We start from the raw sequence: 19,051 nt of genomic DNA on the forward strand, positions 1-19,051 counted from the left end.
GCACGCCAAAGACGCGCATAATTAAGCGCGTGTAATCTCTATTTCGCTTTCTGTCGCTAAGGCAACCAGGTAAACAGGTCTATAAAACAAAATGAAAACACAGAGAAGAGAAGTAGGTACCTAATAGAAAAATAAATACAATGAAATATAAATGTAAAAATTGCTACAAGTTGAAAACTTGCCCAAAGTGCCAATCAAATATATGGTTTACATCGATGTAGCTCATGATCAGTTTCGCTGAGTGTGAGTGAAATTTGATACTTTTGCTTGATTTTTCAGTATAAAAACATTGGGACGTTTGAGCTTATTGTATATTAGTTTAATAATTATGCAAATGATCTCGTATAGATAGGTGTGTGTTCATAGTACATTTTAATGAATTAGCTTTGAAAACTGAGAACTAACAATGTCCAAACTTTGTTTTTCATATCTTAACACAGATTATTTCAATAACTGTTCTTTTTGTGTGTGTGTGGTTTTTTTTAAAGTTACTCTCCTCATTACACTTGTAAGATCACCATAATAAAATTAAAGTGAATTCTTTTGGTGGTGGTTGTTTGATTTAAAGTGTGATGATTAATCTATTATATCCTCTAAAGAGTGGCATGGGATGATGCCCTGGCCGTAATCACTGCGCAGACACAGTTTCAACCATATACATCCATACAGTAGAAATTCCAGCATAACAAAGCGGCATTTTATTACACTGTTAAGGAGCAGAGAAGAAAACCGTCTTCATTTTATTACATAGTAACATGTTCATCATAACCATTTCATTTACTCTCATCACATTGTAACATTTCATATTTCAGAGGTCGATTTCCATCTTATTAAATACAAACAGAATAAATAGTTACTCCTGAACTGCCCACAATTTTATCTAAGGTGAACATGCACCAGAGAGAAGCCTTCTGAGAACCAGGTTTGATTGGTACACCGGACCTCCCCCCCCCCCCTCACACGCACATAATTATCACACACACACACGCACGCACGCACACACACTCTTACAGACTAAACTGCACAAATCCTGCAGCTTTGTTAGTGATGTGTTAACTGCACAGGCAGAGTAGCTCTTGTGCAATCACCGATGTACAAAGTGACACTGGTGGGGAAAATGCTGACTGGGTGGCTCAGCTAAATATCCCACCTGTTTTACACTAGAAATGCAACATTTGTCCATGTTATGTAAAAACAAACAAAGAGCAAAGAGAAATATATTACTAGCACGGCCTTATTCACACGTGTGCACTTGCAATGAAACTTTAACCGATAGCTATCATTGCACAGACCCAATCAGGGGGGCAAAAAATGAGTAAACAGGTTCTCATTAGCAGAACATTTCTGGACAAGTTCATTATCGAAAAAACATTTTTCCTGCACCAGTCTCATGAATAAAGACTTAAGTGTTAGCCAGAGAACCGCAAAAACTGAAAATCAATTTCTTTCTTTTTGTTTTTAATTCCATGTGAGAGGCTAACTACGCAACCTCGTGACAAAGGTCCTGTCAGGTGTGGACCTAAAAACAGGAACCAAGAACAAACATCAATTTCTTAACAAGACTTTAAGTGGAGATGATATTCAGGCGTTACAATGTAAACAACAATGAACAGCAAAACAAACAATACTGTTTTTTCCCCTCTGCATTGCACAACTCATACTGACAAGTCTGAATTCCTGATTATCACATTTTGCATTTCATTGAAACTGTGCTGCTCATATGGCTAATGTTAATGATTTCAAAGTGGCTGTTTTTAGCAGGTTACTTTAATGGATGACTACTATGTTGTGACTATATGGGACTTAAGGGCTTAAACAAATACTACTAGATGGACAGAGTATAGTTTCAAAATTAAAGACATTCCTCATTTATACCCGACAAATAAACAATTCTTAACCAATTGTAATGGGACACTTTAAAATGGATGCTGAAAAATGAAGCTAAAATAAGCTAAGCTTCCTGCTTCCATTCTGAATAAATCGCATGTGAAGAGCAGCTTTCTTCAAAACCCTTAAATATAAGCAGTGGTGAGTTATTTACATCCTATACTGGAAGAGAAATCGAGCCTAGAAGTGATTTGTATAGTCCAGCCGTCACAGAGACGTTGCCGCGTGTCAGACATCAAAGATTTAAAGTGAGACTATTCAGCAGCAGCTACAGGAGCTCCTTAATAAGCATCAATGCCTTCTATAGACAAGTTTCTGAAGCGTCATCGCAGAGTCAAGCGAACTAGGTCACAGGAAGAAGAAAAGAAAATAATGAGTTGTTGAAAACCAAAGGTCTAAAAAAATAAAGTTTTGTTTATTCTCTGCATTTATAGTTTCTTATTCCACACTTTTGGTTCAACCTTCTTCAACACAATGAGCAATCAAAGAAATTAAACCATGAAAGCGCTATGTACATGCAAAGCCCACTTGGATCTGCTCAGTTCAGGGAGCCAGGAGCGGGATAGTTGTGTTTGTGAGATAATAGGTCAGTCATGATGCACTGAAAGTATAGGCTGCCTGCAGATGGGGCAGGTGTTATTTTCAGAGAGCCAGCGGTCGATGCAGTGGACATGGAATTCATGAGAGCAGGGCAGGCGGCGCAGCTTGTTGCCTTGGACATACTCGTTTATGCAGACGCTGCAGGCTCGACCAATCTCCCCCTCCAGGCTGGCCTGACCATACGTACGTGTTGATAGATTGTCAATCTGCTCTTTGGTCAGGCCCCTCGGATGTTCATCATCCTCTTCGTCATTGAGCAGGAAGAAATGTGCCAGCCGCAAGATGGGTAGAGTACCGTTCTCTACTAGGTTGTTGGTGTCCCTGCTGGTAGGCCGTCCATCTGTGGTGCTCACTACTCCTCCGAGCCTAGCCTGCCCATTCTGGTCCTCATCACTTCTCACCAGCCCCACCCTCTCGTGAACTACCCCACCTGTACTAACCTGGCCAGGTGCACTCTCATTTGTATTCACGCGACTGCCTGGGCTGTTGTTACCGTTTGTACCATTAGGATCTGAATGGTTAGGTGCAACAGTTTCGGAATCGGCCTCTGTCTCCATTAGGGAGCTAAGCTCTCCAAATCCAGTCATGATCTGGCGCAAGATTGAACGTAGGGCAGTGGAGTTGGGTTCACCCAGGCCTGTCTCACTGATACGCCTCAGAGGAATCCGAATAGTGCTGACGTAGGTGCGAATCCCAGCTCGCTCAGAGCGAGAAATGGTGCGTCGAAATCCACCACTGTCGCTTTCAAATGTCACTGTATTTTCAGCAACGCGAGCACGAGATCGTGTTCTGCTGGCGATGCTGTCTCTATCGCGGTTTTCACCAGGTCGAATCCTTCTCACCTGCAGGTCCAACATGATGGTCGGATGTCTTCGCACTGCTGAACTTCCTGCTCCTATTACTTGTGATTCACTTTCACGTTCAACCATCTCTACAGCTGGCTCCGTTGGAACAACGGGTTCTGACACAGCCTCTCCAGTCTCCATTGACACAGAGGCTGTGCCACTGCCTGATTCAACAGTATTAATGGATGAGCTGCTGGAATCACTACTGGATGGCAGAGTGGTACTAGCAACACTAACTCTGTGTAAAGGGGAACGACTTCGCCTTGACACGCGCGATGAAAGCCCACTTCCATATGCAGCTCTGCGTGTGCGACCATGCGATCGAGTCCTACTGCCACGGGATTCGTGTCCCGCTGCTGGAGCCTGTGTCGCAGACTGGGATGACACCCGGGGGCAGTCTATAGAAGCAGGCGCATCATTACGCCCCTGCTCTCCTTCTACATTCAAGGCTTGCTGTTGTACAGGTATAGTTTGATCAGGAGGAGGGTTTGGAACGTTGGGAGGAGGTGTTAAAGAGTGCAAAGTGCCACCTCTCCTTTGAATAGCAGCTGAGGACGCCACTGGTGGAGGAAGTGCAGGGGGGCTCATAGAAAGTGTGGTAGTGCTGCTGCGTGTACGCCGTGTCTGCACCCGCCTACTGATGGCTGGGCGGGGGGTAGGGTACGGGGCAGGCCTTGGCGTGGTTGAAGGTCGAGAGGTTGAAAAGGAGGAAGCAGTTCGTATTGAGGGTGATGTATTTGGGGCAGTCACTGGTGGGTCTGAGGCATCCACAGTCTCATTATGCTCCCCTGGCTCTGGCTGGTCATGGTTGATGTTGATCTCCAGGCTAAAGCGGAATTCTCCACTGTTCGGGTTGGTCCGGCTGACAGCACGCCATGTCTGATTGCCACTCTGTCCGCTGCGAGTAGCATTACCAGTGCGTCTGAAAGTATTCAGCCACTCCAGTAATGAGTCACCATTAGAAGTTTCTGCTCCGGGTTCTGCGCCCCCTGTAGGAAGAAGTAGAAGAGAAAAAAAAAAGGTTACGACTAGGTAAAATCATTAAATCTACTTCTCTTTACACAGGTCTCTAGCAGAAATCTTGCTTTTGTTCTCTTGCAACAATATGAAAGCCATTTTAAACTATTCAAAACCAGTACTTAGACTGCATTTACTGTCAGGCTAAAACATAAATACAAACACGGTTCTACAAAGCACGCCGTCTTGTTTGGTACCAGCTTAGGCAAGGTTTAAAATAAATACAAGACCTTCACAGGACATATTGCGAAGCCTGTCTTTTGTCATCCTTTTTTTTCCTTTTTCTTTTTATTGCTGCCAAAGTCAAGTCCTTAAAGATTATTTTGTGTTTTTCCTGTCACATTTTTTTAAATCAAAAATTAAGTAACTTTTGGCTGTGTTACAACTGTTGTCGTTATTTTGTGTAATATGAAATCTGAGTGTGCAGGTGCCTCTCCGTGATTGGTGCATCCAGGCGGGGAACAACATATAAGAAGACACCGCCATGGATGATTCGTTCACTGGACATTGCTTTGAAGCTGATGGCCAGTCATTTGTGGACATTCTAAGCTCCAGTTCCCTCGGTAACCCCCTAATAAGTTTACTACCAGGTCATATGTCAATCATGGGTAGTCTTTAGTCTCATTACTAGTCTGTTCATTTACTCCTCTGAATGTTGACAAAGGTTTATCACGAATGACACCTACTTCCTTTCCCCTGCAGTCATTTTGTCTTTATTCACTTGAATTTTGATGACTTTCTAGGGTCTCTAGTCGCCACATTGCTGTGAATTGCTTCCAGTGTGTACACAGCTTTAGGGGTCACCACAGCAGATGGATCCCTAAAGACCCCGGTATACCCCTTTGTTTGTGACTTCACACGTCACCAGTGCTTGTCACATAGTCACTTCTATTTGCTCTCATTGGACAGGCGCAGGTAGCTGCTGCTGTATTCTGATGAATGACAGGTGCCGCGACTCAGACAATACCACATTAGCGCTGATATAGGAAGAGAAGTAGACAAAACTGAAAGTAAAGACATTTGAAATAAATCCAGAGCAAATTTTTTTCCATCTCTTCAAACTGCTGCAGCATCTCCCTATATATTGGGAATAATCTGCGAATCTCTGACCTTCTCTACTGATACACTTTAAAACTGCAGCAAAAACTGACATGATTGTAAACTCTTATCTTAAACCCTGCTGCAGCGCTAGCAGCACAATCTGCCAGATTACAAAAGTCACGAGGTGCACAACCAGACAAAACGACAGCTAATGGTGAACAGCTGGGTCTGCTTCTCACCCCAGAATCAAACCACAGATCTTTTGCATGTAAGGTGAATGTTCTACCACTATACCACAGAGCCATTTAACTCAAAAGTGACTTTGGGGCTTAACATAACAAAACATCACGAAAGCCAGATCTGGAAAGATTAAGGGAAGTCGTCCTTCCTACCTGCTCCTCGTCTCCCTCCAGCACTTCTCTCTTCTCCCTCACCGCTGCTGCTCTGCTGCTCTCCAGACTCAGAAGTCTGCGAGTGCTGCTCGGTAGAAGGCTGAGATGACAAACGCTCTTTTGCTCCATCCAGACGCTGGCGGAGCTCTTCAGCAGTCACCTCCCCTATAAAACAAAATTTCATGGGCTTTTTGTTTTTTTGTACAATAAAAATAACTGTGGGTACAGATCCAACAACACTGTGCAAAAGCATCAAGTGCCCCTCCTTACCAGGAGTGCCCAGCAGGTTGCCATCTCTCATTAGACGGTACTCTTCTTCACTCAGTTCATTAATGAAGTGATAGTACGCCTCCTCCCTTCGAAGACGCTCTGCCTGCCTCCTCCGTTCATCTCCCCCACCAGGAGGGTCCATCACCGTATAAAGTGCTGGCAGACAAATAAGCAAGAGTCAGTCACGGATGATCTGTCACTTAAATTTACCCTCTGTAGATATTTGTCTTTCTAATATGTTGCAGATGAACAAGTCATGTGTTAGCTAATGGTCATCCGATTCGGTTATGGACAGGCAAAGATCAAACTGTTATAACGCGAGCAGTTGCTATAAATAAGACCAGCGCAAAACACAGTGCAAATATGAGCTGTTTGCTCAACGTTGTCTTTGAGTGACTATTTCTACCCAAGGGCAACAGTTAAATCAACGCCATCCATTTTCTGTCGAAACACTTACAGCAAAAGAATGGAAATGGCTACGTTAATCTTGCTAACGTTTAGCCTAGAGGCTAGCGCCGAAAATTCATCAAATTTAATATGTATGCACATGCTCAGTTAAATCCCTACCACGGTAAATCTAAGGGGTAGTGTAACAATGAAGCAGTCATCACGAAACCTAACATTAACGCAGTGACAACAGTATCCACGGAAGGCCATGTTGAAGGCAGCGGAATAAAGCAACAAAACTGGCGTTGTCATCCTGGTTAGCCACCAATCAGCGGCGTAATCTCAAAGACGGACACGCCAGGCGTCCAATCAGTGTTGAACATAGGCGGGCCGTGATAAACCGAAAGGGAGGCTTCCTCCATGTAAACGCAGGGCAAACAGTGAAAGACAAAGAATCTCGTCAGCGCTATTAGAGAATTACAAAATCAAGATGTTGACACATAGTAGCGATTAACAACAACATTGGCTCAACATTACAATTAGAATTGTGGATATTTTAAAAGCCATTTAAGTGCGCAATGCTTCAGCTGCTAACTCAGCGCTAGCTCGTTAGCACAACCAGCGTTAGCGACTATCACTTAGCTCCGCTAGCCGACCCACCAGCGAGCTGCGAGGCTCATTAACTTATCATAATTTATTATGACACAACATTTTCTCAAGCAGTGGGAGTACACGGAACCTATCACTTAACCCTAACACACTTTTATAAGAGTTGACAGTGGCATATAAAAGAATTTCGTACCTGACGAGGCAGCTGTAATATGGACGGTTCGCTTTGCTCCCTCTGCTCTCTCAAATCAAGATGGGACCAGCGGTGCTGCACTACAGCGTCGGTCAAAAACAAGATGCCCGGCTATAATAGTTCCTACCTAACATAACATCAAAGCTAAGCTCAAGGTTTGGCTGACCTAGGTGACAGCAGTGAATGTCAGTGTAAAAGCATCATTTATAAAGTTGGTATACTTTTATTCAGCTATACTATACTATCAAATATACTATCTAAAACTTCAAAGTTATTTTCTCAGAAATGTGAGTTAGTAAAATGAAATTTTCAGATTAAAACCCAGAAATCTTGACTTTTTTTTAGTGGTGGGAACAAGCTTCCATACCACATTAGGGTTCTTGTTTGCCTTCGTTTAAATTATTTTAAATATTCAGCTAATCATATCTTGTATCTCAGTCATAACTGCCATTCTTTATTGGAAATTATATAGGTTGCTGGCTGCAGAAACTAAAATAGCTCTTCCAACATCTCAGGGTATGGTGATGAGTTGATAGGTTCTTGGACCAATCATAGCAGTTTTCCACTTTTAAAATACTTTAAACTGATTCCCTTAGATTTCCAATGGGAGTGGGACCAGGAGGGTCAGGATTAGAAATTAGCATATCAGAGGCACACCTCAAGAGTGCTGAACATGTGCAGAGCAGGGATAGTGGATATATTGAATAAAGGTACTGAAGATGGAGCTGCCAGGGAGGAGGAAAAGAGGAAGACCACAGAGGAGGTTCATGGACGTAGTGAAGGGGGACATGCAGAGGGTTGGTGTAACAGAGGAGGATGCTAGAGATATGGTGAGATGGAGGGAGATGATCCACTGTGGTGACCACTAAAGGGAGCAGCAAAAAGAAGATGATAAAAAGAGTTTAAAAGTATATTGTTTCATTATTTTATCCCGTGCTTGCCCATTCAACATTAATCTGTTTGGACAGTCTTTTTCTTTTCGTAATATAGTGCTATTTAAACCATACTTTACTTATTCTCTTGAATTAAAATCAAACGCATGTCTGCTTTCTTTGTGGTGGACAGAATATGCAGATATTTGTTTGCACGGCCCTTTTATAGCCACGTAATAACCCACAATACGGAAAAGAATAAGCTAACTTCTCCTTAGCATAAAAACAATATGATGAAATCAAGTCATATCTCAGCTATATTTGAGTGAGACTGAGAATTTCCACGTGGTGTAGTCAGTCTACCCATTTTTTCTTTGGCTCTTTCTCTGCTGCAGGGCTGTCTTCACGACGTTTTACGACAATGCCGTGCGCGAATACGCCGTCGTTACCGAGTGAAGTGCGTCCCTTTGGAGCAGATACCGGCTGAAGAGAAACGCAGCAACAAGATAAAGGAATATATTTGGGGCTCCGTTTGCACCTGGACTATCTCGGAGCACCGCCTATCTCCTCCGGAGCTTTAATTTTAAGACGAGAACTCGATGTGAAAGCCGGGCTGGAGGAAGGAAAGAGCCACGCTGGAGAAGGCAACTAGCTGAATTACCAAACCGAGCTCGGTGGAGGAGCCTAGTTGCCTCCCAAGCGACGCTTTAAAAAAAGGAAGGAGCAGATACATTCAGGCCAGACGGTGGTGAAAATGGACTATGATTTTAAAGTGAAGCTGACCGGCGAAAGAGAGCGTGTCGAGGACCTGTTTGAGTACGAAGGATGCAAAGTGGGTAGAGGCACCTACGGCCATGTATACAAGGCGAAGAGAAAAGATGGGTGAGTTGATGAGCAGCAAGGCCTTTTAGCCAGTGAACCCTTAGCCAGCTTACCCCCCGCCTCCTGCCTGTCTTCTCATCTTCCAAATAAATGTTACCTCTCTCCTCTTCCTCCCCCTTTCAAGGCCACTTGCAGATGTGGGAGTGTTGCATTGGGTTTGTGTAGAGACAAAAGTGAGCAGTTTGAGCTCGCACTGTTGGGATGCTGATGGAGCTTTGTGTCGCGCACAAAAAACACCGACATACGGTTTACCACCGGGATTGGAGCTTTCCCTTTTCATGCATCTGTTTTGTCACTTATATGCCTAACTCTAGGTACTATTTTTTTTATTTATTTAAGCTAAAGTGTTTTTTTTAAATTCCCTCTCCCATGTGATGTTGTAAATGTAATACAGCAGGTGCATGTGGAAGCACTTGTTGATGTCTTCTTCTTTTTTTTAAAGTCGTTCTTATACATGAGCTACATGGCTGCAAAGAGACTTATACAAGATTTTGTGTGAATTCAAAAAATAATCTTTAGTTATGCCCAGTTTTTGCACTCTTTAGTGTTTTTTTTTGTTTGTTTTCTTTGTTTGTTTGTTTGTTTTTTACCCAATTTTAACATTTTTGCGGGGTTTTTTATGCTTTTAGCCTTTGCATGAAGTAAAGTAAGGGAACTAGCTGAACCCAAACTGTAGACTCATGTGGTGGTTAGTGTGCTAATCCCTCAGGATGCCAGGGCACCACCCACCTTTCTTCCTAAAACTTTCCTGCTGTTTCTAATGCCAGCCTTGTAACAGCCTTAACTGTGTCTGGACCAGAGCTGGGGGAGAGCTCAAGATGGTTTAAGCTACTAGTCCCGTTATTACAGCCCGGACATACTGGCAGCAGGAACCACACAAAAGAGCCCTAAAGTGTTTAAAGATGTCTGTATTTCGCTTTAGGAGCCTGCTTTTTTATTAGACTTTTTAGCAGAGTTGCGCTGCTGCTTTTGGACGAGGCCTGAGGAGGCACAAAGCTTGGGTTTATGAGATGATTTAGGCCCGGCAGAGGGAGGGGTTGTAACCAATTCGTTCAAGTAAGCGCCAGTGCCAGTGCTCTGTTTGTCCCTTGCCAGCTGCCAGACAGGCCCTGTTTCCTTTCCCTCTCTATTGTTTTGACCCTCAGAGGTGAGCTTGATTACACAAATTTGGAGGTAATGCAACTCGGCCTCTTCTCAGAGTCCCACTGGCAGCTGCCAAGTGCCCCCCTTTATGTTGCTGTGCAAACGGCTCTCAGGGGGCCCTCAGTCTGGACTGGTCTGGTGTTGATGTTGCTCTACCTTTCTGTGTGTGTGTGTTTGTAGGAAGGATGATAAGGACTACGCCCTCAAGCAGATTGAAGGCACTGGCATCTCCATGTCAGCCTGCAGAGAGATTGCAGTAAGAGCTGCTTGGCTTACTCTGTTCCTTTTGTTTGGTCTGTGATTAAACACCTTTGTGCCATTCCAGGCACTTTATGTAACGTCTGAATGACATTCACACGCTAGTTTTTGTGCAAGCAATCGTAAAATTGAAAGTCAGGAAGCAGATGTTAATGCAGTGCATATAGAGAGTAGACACAGAATTGGTGATATAAAGTATTGCCTCACAAGCATTTAAAAAAACAAACAAAAAAAAGCATCTTACTGCCAAAGATTGAAAGTGTTCAGTTGAGGAGATGATATCGTGTCCACCCCCCTGTTTAAGTATAATCTGTGGTAATCAATACAGTCACAAAAATAAGCGCAAAGTTTCTCTTTCGTTACGTCATTTTCATTCATGATGTCTGTAATGAGATTGTGTGGTTGGCCTTCTGAGTGGGTTTGTACGTTGCAGCTGCTGCGGGAGCTGAAGCACCCCAATGTCATCTCACTGCAGAAGGTTTTCCTGTCACATGCTGACCGTAAAGTATGGCTGCTCTTTGACTATGCTGAACATGATCTCTGGGTAAAATGCAAACACACAACACACACATATACACACACTTGACCTGCATGACATGACTTATCACACATATTATGGGGGTAATGCATGTTGGGGGGTTTTAAATAGTTTGTTTTAAGCATTTCTTTATTAGTTTATATTCATATGCATGCATGGGTTGCAGATTTCCACCTATCTTTATGAGCACAAAGACATGACTTAAAATAGGCCTCTCTTCATAATTAGGTCATAAATGTGCATGCAATTTGATAGCTGTTTTTTTGTTTATTTGTTTTTTATTTTTTGCATGTCCTTTTAATGCCAATGCATTCACATTCGCCTTCAACCAGTAATAAGGAATGAGACTTGAAATAGTGCTAATTATGCACTGGTAAGTCTCATTAAAGCACACGCATCCACCAAGAAGTATTCCACGTTGAGCAGTTAAACCTCTGCTGCATTACAGTTGACAGAAACAGCTGGCAGAGAATCAGAACTGAGTTAGATGCAGTTTTCTGCCACAGAGCTCCAACAATTGCATTCCCCTCCCAAGGAAGTGGAAACACATGCCACAAACATTAGGTTCTCTCAACTCGCCTGCAGCACACTTACATTTTTGTGATCATCTGTAGCAAAAGAACATGCATTTCAGTCAGTCTGTACGTGCAAAGCCCTGCTCACTGTTTACCCTTTCTTTCCATAGCACATTATTAAGTTCCACAGAGCATCTAAGGCCAACAAGAAGCCGCTTCAGTTGCCTAGAGGAATGGTGAAGTCTCTGCTCTATCAGATTCTGGATGGCATCCATTACCTTCACGCTAACTGGGTCCTTCATAGAGATCTTGTAAGAGGATTGGGGGGAGAGGAGGGTGTTTGGCTACAAGGGAAAATTAGGTTAAACTGTTAATGAGAGACGTAAAGATTGCTATTGGGCTGAGAATATGTGGAGTGCATGTGTCAGTCTGTATGTGTTCAGATGAATATGTAAATGAACAGTATTCTTAGGTTGTTTGGTGAGTAACTAACTTGTTAACACATGAACAGGATGTCAGTTTTCTGCCGTAAGTGAGATCGAAATGTGGTAGACTTTCTCTCTCCTGTTCGGGAAATTGCAGTCATTTGTCCACTAGAGGGCAGCAAGAAAGAGTTTTGATTGCATTACACATGCAGGGCTGTAGTTCAGAAACTGGGCCAAACAAAGCTGAATTAATTACTGGGAAGTTTTCCTGTCAGATGTCTGGAGTGTGGAAACATTTTTATCTGTGTTTGTGTGTCTTTGTCTCCATCAGAAACCAGCGAACATTTTAGTGATGGGGGAAGGGCCAGAGAGGGGTAGAGTAAAGATTGGTATGTATAGTGTTTCGTTTTTAAAACTTATTTGCTGCTTAGTTTATCTGTCGGTTCATTGACACACATACCCATTGTGCAGCGGACATGGGGTTTGCTCGTCTCTTCAATTCACCGCTGAAGCCTTTAGCCGATCTCGACCCTGTGGTGGTCACCTTCTGGTACAGAGCACCTGAACTGCTCCTGGGAGCTCGGCACTACACCAAAGCCATCGGTGAGATTGTGCGGCACCATCTGTCTTTCTGTCCTCCTTGTGTGTACATGTGCAACCAGTTGAGCTGAAATTAGTGCGTGCTTACAGACATCTGGGCGATTGGCTGCATTTTTGCGGAGCTGCTGACGTCTGAGCCCATATTCCACTGTCGCCAGGAGGATATCAAGACCAGTAACCCTTACCATCATGACCAGCTGGACCGCATCTTTAATGTCATGGGCTTCCCTGCCGGTGAGTCTTGATTGACCCGATTTAAAACATGCATGAAATGATTTACCGGATTTTCCACAGTATTTCTATTAATGGGGTTAACCTGCTATTATACAAAGTGTGTTGCATATTCAGTGGAGAAATTGTGTGGAAAGAAAAGCCTTTTCCATTCCTTGGTCTTTTTCAGGCTTCTCTTTTTTAAAGGCAGTAATGTGGTCTAAGTGCTCTGCACATCAATCCTCTGACATGTTAGATGAAGCCAAGTCACAAACACAGAAACTTGTACTTCTAGGGCTACATTTGGGCCTATTTTTTCCAGCTCACTTAAGCTGCTCCTGCTCTTTTTCCTTCTACTATCACTCCTGGTCTTGCTGTATAATTCACCAGTGTATTTGATGGACTTTGTTTAGATTCTGCAGAAAATGGGGGGAAGTCTTACAGTCTCGTTGCCATGTTTGGCAAGTATATTTATGGGGTTATGCTGAAAAGGTTAGAGATGATGGATGTGAATGCTTACCAGATAAGCAAGTTCATGTCAGTTTTGTAGGAAATAGATCTTATTATGTTTGCCAGAATGCAGATTGATTATGCACTGTATAAACAATGGGGCGTTGTGTGGAAATTATGAGCGTTTTTGCTTAAAATAAAAACAACCTACATAATATGTCCTTCGTGAGAGGGTGTGACACGCTGTAATCTTGTGTTTTCCTCAGATAAAGACTGGGAGGACATCAAAAAGATGCCAGAACACTCCACGCTGATGAAAGACTTTAGGAGGAACACGTGAGTCTGCAGAGCAACACTGCCCTATTTTTTTTTTTCTTTTCTTTTTTTTTAAGATCAGAGCAAAGCAGGTCTGCTGGTTAAGACATTTCTGGGTGCTTTGTGTGATTTTTACTCATTTAATAATTGTTATGCAGGATAAATCCACTGAAGGCATGCCATTAATATAATTTTCTCCCACAGATACACAAACTGCAGCCTTATAAAGTACATGGAAAAACATAAAGTTAAACCAGACAGCAAAGCATTCCACTTGGTAAGTTAAAATGTGTCAGGATAGGAGAAGTAGGACGATTACTTGCAAGAGTTTACAGTCATCTGCCATTTTGTTGCTTATACCTGACGTTACTTTTGCTTTTAGAGCTTCCTTTATTCTTCAGATGCTGGGAACATATTTACATGTTAGCATCATGCAGTTGTGGGTAGCATCTCAATGATGTGATTTTCTCCCTCCCAGAGGTGCTTTATTGCATTAATATCTGTTGACTGGAGGCAAGAAAATATGAGATGATATGAGATTTGGGACACGATGCGTTATTGTGCTGAAAGTAGCCTTGAGAAGATGGTACACTGTTATCATAAAGGGGTGACATTTAAAACAAACTGAGGTGCGCCTCCACTAAGTTACGGACATAATGTCTGATTACAGTGTAAATCACCAAGGATGCTGATTACAAGCTGCAAAGAACTTGAACGGCATTTCCACCCTACCCCTTAATCATGAGACCCTTCGGCAGCTGCAGATGTGACACTCGTCACAGAGTAGGAGGACATAGGAGATGTATTGGAATTGGGTCTCAACTGCTGTCTTACAGGAACAACGATGTGGCCTCCTTATTCGGTTGCTGACCTTTTGCACAGAACAGTGAAATACAGGCACAGCCCTGTGTGAAAGAAGCTGGGGATAGGAATGCTGGATGGATCAATATACTCATCAGATTAGGAATTGTTTTTCCGAACCTCCACTGGGCAGTTTTGGCAAGCCTGTCTTCACTGGCCTTAATTTACTGTTCAAAACTCACTGTAGTGCCTTTCAGTGTGGTCTTCTCTTGCTGTGACATGTTGCAAATTTGGCAGTGCTCTACTGGACACCTTGTGGTGACAAGTGACTCTGCCATCATTTTTTTTTTTTTTTTTTTTTGGTCCCAGAGATTCACTCGTTATGGGATATGACTATCTCTGTAAACTCTACAGATTGTCATAAACACTGAAATCAGCCTACCAGGCACTAACAGCCAGCCAGAGTCACTTAAACCGCCTTTCTTCTTCAATCTGATGTTCAGTTTGAGCTTTAGCAGATCCATGTGACCAGGACTGTATGTCTAAATGCACTGACTTTGTGTCAAGTGATTGGCTTACTTAGAAATTTTCCCTAACAAGCATTTAAATGGGTGTGATTTGCAAAGTGCCCAGTGTGGTTAGTTAACAAACAAAGTGTGCATTTTCATTGTGTGAATTTGTGTCATGTTTGAGACTAACTCTGGGTGCACTATATGTTACAGCTGCAAAAGCTATTGACCATGGACCCCATCCGTAGAATCACATCCGAGCAGGCCATGCAGGACCCCTACTTTTTAGAGGAGCCTTTACCCACCTCTGAGTGAGTTACACCGAACACACTTCCACACACTCCCACACACACACAGACTACATTCAACTCACAAGATAGTTTCTTTGTCTTGTGTTCGTCCTTAGCTTAAATCACATGATCTACGGATGCCTTGAGCGGGTCTCTTAGCTAATTAGCTCAGAGTCATGGGAATTAATGTTTGAAGATGAAGAAGCCTCTTTGCCTTTTTTTTTCTCTAGTGTGTTTGCAGGTTGCCAGATTCCCTACCCCAAGAGGGAGTTTCTGACAGAGGAGGAGCCAGAGGACAAGGCAGACAAAGTAAATATTACATATCCATACGCCACATGCTGTATTACTAAAGTCATTAAACATTAATTGATTGGTATATAGATGGGTGTAATATAGAAAAGTAAAATGAGAAATATAGAAAATTTACAATAAAGCTGAGTAACATGTAGTGAAACTTCATACAGTCCAGGGTGTAATTTAAGTGATATTTTTGTGCCCTTTAGAAAAACCAGCAGCAGCAACAGGGAAATAACCACACAAATGGGGCGGGGCACACAGGCAACCCAGACAACAGCCACGCCCAGGGCCCGCCTCTAAAGAAAGTGCGAGTTGTCCCGCCCACCACTACCTCAGGTGGCCTCATTATGACCTCAGACTACCAGGTAAATCCATCTTTCTCATATATTCACTGTCACTGTTTCTGGATTGTCATCTATGTTGTTGTTTATTAAATCAGCGAGCGACTTTAATAGAATACATATACAGTGAAATAGCATAGCTTTGTTTTGTAGACGAAACGCTCCATTCACAGGCTAGACAAGTTTAGAAATCTCTCGACAGCATAAGATGTTGTGGGCTAGGGTCAAAAATATTATAGCAACCACTCTGAAAAGAATGTTACATGAGATGTAAGTATTGGTAATATACTATGTAATATAATATACTATAAGATTTATACTTTTAATATTCTTCGCAGTGGCAGAACTGAACATGTTAAATACCCTCTCATGCTTGACATATGTATTATTTTACTTTCTGGATGATGTGGAAATGGCTTTTTAGCTGCACACAGAACCAGAAATGGCAACAAATACCATTTTTGATCTGCAACATGAGGTGGATGTGAATGTTGGATCATCGTGTTTCAGATGTGACACACATGCTCAGACACAAATCCATCTAATCTGACTGGAAACGTGGAGTGATGGTGTTTTTGCATAATAAAAGTGACTTTACTTAACATGACAGTGAAATTTCCATGTATCCAACTGTTCTTGCATGCAGAATTTAAGATGTCACCACACTAAAAGTGTGATCATTTTACTGGAATATGTTGTTCATTGAGTTTAAATGCAAATTAAACCATTACACAAAGAAGATTTTGTGAATATGTCACTGCTTTCTTTGTTGTTTTCTTCCTGTAGCGCTCCAATCCACATGCTGCCTACCAGAACCCTGGACCAAGCACATCACTGCCCCAGAGCAGCATGGGATATTCCTCTACCTCCCAACAGCCGCCCCAGTACTCCCACCAGACCCACCGCTACTGAAACATCCCTCCCACACACACATACACACGTTAATAGACACATGTACACACACAGCCCTCACCACGCCCACCTGAACGAATGTACCGAGGGATGTGGGGGGCGTCCAAGGCAACAAAACCCACCCTGTCTCACCCCACTTCACCTCACAGAGGGCACCATCTCTACAGCAGTACGTTAGGCCTGAAAGAAATGGTCTTCACTTTGTTCCAGATAAAGATAACACACCGCAGTATTAGAAACACAGTTATAGAGAAAACGTGATAGGTGAGACACAAAGTGGGAGGAAGGTTTTAAAAAAAAAATAATAATAATAATAAAAAAGGAAAAAAAAAAAAAGGAAATTTTGATTGAATCAAATCTTTTTCTGTTACTCGGATCTCGGATGTAAGAGAAGATGGCGTGGTTTAAAGGAAATGTTAATCTGTTCCGTCATATCCTCCCCCTTTCTTCTTAACCTGTCTCCTTTACCTACAGCCTACCCCGGCCGGTTTACCCTTTTCCTGTCGAAGCTCGGACGAAACTGAAAGCTGCTATGTGACTGCCAGCGTTGACAGATTTCCTGTCCTCCTGTCTGTCTGTTTATTTTGTGCAAGCGGCCCTACGAGGGCCTCAGCTGAGGACTTTACTGAGCTGCTGTGAAACATGCTGGGAGGATGTGGAGCCACTCGCAGCTGTGGCTTTGAGGGGTTTTTGTTCAGAGAGGACAAAAAAAAAAAAAAAAGATTTTAGTAGTTTCTAATTTAATCTGTTTTCATGGTTCTGTTTTCATGGCGAGAGCAGCAAAGCAGCTTGCAATAGCTGACTGCTCATGTGCTGTGGTTAAGCCTTACAACATGATGACAAAACCAACCAATCGCATGGAGGATGGCAGGCGGAACATGCATTGTACTGTAATGTATTGAAATATTTTACATGAAGCAAGTATCCCGACAATAAAAGTGGAAACATCAACATTGTCACTCTTATTTGTGAAGCAATTTTAAGTAACATCTTTCATCCTATTTATTCTTTTTCTGGGAACACCTGACATCTGCCCCTAATGTGAGCTTCACAAAATTCAGTTTGGGAAAGAAGAGAAGACGAGTTTTGCTGATGATATTTGATGCATCGTGGTAGCACGAGGCATTCACAAAGTACTGCTGTTTGAAAACGGACAGAAAAAAAAAACTTAACCACCCAGATGTTAATATGTGCACTTGACATTACCACAGTGAGAGAAAATCAAATCAGTCCTGAATTTTATTTATTTAATAAGGCCTATATGAAATCTTGCTCAATAATGGGTTATTATAGTAGAGATCTAGCTGAATCATGTTTAAAAAGGCCGTCAACTAACCACTGTTTTCATTGTTAAATTCTCAGATTATTAAATTTTTTAAATTAATGTACAAAATGTATAAAAAGAAAATAGGACCCATTAAAAGTCAACCAACTGCAATTTTGTGGCCCCAAAAATTCAGATATTTAAATCACAGATGTGCAGCTAAATTCATGTTAAATTGTTTGATGCTTTGATGTGAAGTGGGTGTGACACCAATGAAACATGATAAACATGTAATGTTCAAGAAAATGTTCTAGTAGATCGTTGCTCCTGTAATTATCATTTTAGAGTATAGAGTTTTCATTCATTCACAGAAAGTGCCCTCGTACTTTGGTGTGGTATGGATGGCCATGGGCGGTGGTCTTAATCAGTAGGGAAAGCTCTAACACTTGTAAAATCACATCAAGTGGGTTGGAGTGTAGTCTTCTACAGACCACAATCCCTTGGCCCCGGGCCTAATGTTTTGCACCCTTGATTTAAATGATAATATACACTCTTAGGACATTTCATTAATTACACTTTGCCATGTGACTAAGGTCTGTCTGAGTTGGACTCACTTTTACCTTTAGAACTATCTTAATTCTTGTGTGGTCCATGTTGATATGATAGCCTCACACAGTTACTAAACATTCAAATTAAATAAGAGTTCTTTTGCCTCAGAGGTCCATATGAACTAGCATAAATTCCCATATTTGGTCACATATTTGTCTAAATTATGTGTTTATTACAAAGTAGCAGCTGCTTAATAAATTTAGGCTTTATCCAGGAATAGAAGTGCAGTTTATATACTGAAACTCCCCTTTTTAGTTTACCAAATCCTGTCTACAGAAAAGAGACAGTTCTCTGCATCCTTGTTTTTCTTTTGCTTTGATGGCTGTTTTTCTCCACAAACATACCTGAGAGACTGAACCACTGATCTAAGTATAGCCAGTCCTCACTGAACCGCTTCCTGCAGGATGCTGGCCTAGCTATTTTGTTCTGTTATACAATACTCTCCATCCTCAGCATCAATCTGAGAATCTCACTAACCCCGAAAAGGATGCTTTATCTCGTTGTTGTTTTTTTAAATACATTTTTTAAAAAGTTTTTTAGTTTTTAGGTGTTATTTTAGGTTATTTACATGTCTACACA

The 19,051-nt window shown here is 42.2% G+C and overlaps 2 protein-coding genes across 2 annotated transcripts; one reads left to right on the plus strand and one right to left on the minus strand.

Annotated features, from left to right (window-relative positions):
* Positions 1-675: 675 nt before the first annotated feature.
* On the minus strand, positions 676-7,345 carry rnf6 (ring finger protein (C3H2C3 type) 6). Its single transcript, XM_082547422.1, has 4 exons — positions 7,242-7,345; positions 6,053-6,208; positions 5,783-5,947; positions 676-4,321 (listed from the first exon to the last, which is right to left on the minus strand). The coding sequence occupies exons 2-4, from the start codon at positions 6,192-6,194 to the stop codon at positions 2,475-2,477; spliced, it is 2,154 nt and encodes a 717-aa protein (XP_082403548.1). The 5' UTR covers positions 6,195-6,208; positions 7,242-7,345; the 3' UTR covers positions 676-2,474.
* Positions 7,346-7,982: 637 nt separating this feature from the next.
* On the plus strand, positions 7,983-17,550 carry cdk8 (cyclin dependent kinase 8). Its single transcript, XM_082547423.1, has 14 exons — positions 7,983-8,071; positions 8,509-8,995; positions 10,319-10,394; positions 10,830-10,940; positions 11,620-11,760; positions 12,206-12,263; positions 12,346-12,477; positions 12,565-12,708; positions 13,401-13,470; positions 13,654-13,726; positions 14,973-15,070; positions 15,280-15,358; positions 15,553-15,711; positions 16,474-17,550. Exons 2-14 carry the CDS (start codon positions 8,868-8,870, stop codon positions 16,597-16,599), a joined length of 1,395 nt encoding a protein of 464 aa, XP_082403549.1. The 5' UTR covers positions 7,983-8,071; positions 8,509-8,867; the 3' UTR covers positions 16,600-17,550.
* The last annotated feature ends 1,501 nt before the right edge of the window (positions 17,551-19,051 follow it).

This window comes from Aulonocara stuartgranti (assembly GCF_965226115.1).
Source record: "Aulonocara stuartgranti genome assembly, chromosome: 9".
NCBI lineage: Eukaryota > Metazoa > Chordata > Actinopteri > Cichliformes > Cichlidae > Aulonocara > Aulonocara stuartgranti.

Coding starts and splice junctions, on each gene's coding strand:
- rnf6 (XM_082547422.1), bottom strand. CDS start 6,194: ATGGACCCTCCTGGTGGGGGAGATGAACGGAGGAGGCAGGCAGAGCGT. Junction 5,948..6,052: donor CAACCTGCTGGGCACTCCTG/GTAAGGAGGGGC, acceptor TTTGTTTTATAG/GGGAGGTGACTGCTGAAGAG. Junction 4,322..5,782: donor TGGAGGGAGACGAGGAGCAG/GTAGGAAGGACG, acceptor TTCTTCCTACAG/GGGGCGCAGAACCCGGAGCA.
- cdk8 (XM_082547423.1), top strand. CDS start 8,868: ATGGACTATGATTTTAAAGTGAAGCTGACCGGCGAAAGAGAGCGTGTC. Junction 15,071..15,279: donor GAGCCTTTACCCACCTCTGA/GTGAGTTACACC, acceptor TTTTTTCTCTAG/TGTGTTTGCAGGTTGCCAGA. Junction 15,359..15,552: donor CAGAGGACAAGGCAGACAAA/GTAAATATTACA, acceptor TGTGCCCTTTAG/AAAAACCAGCAGCAGCAACA.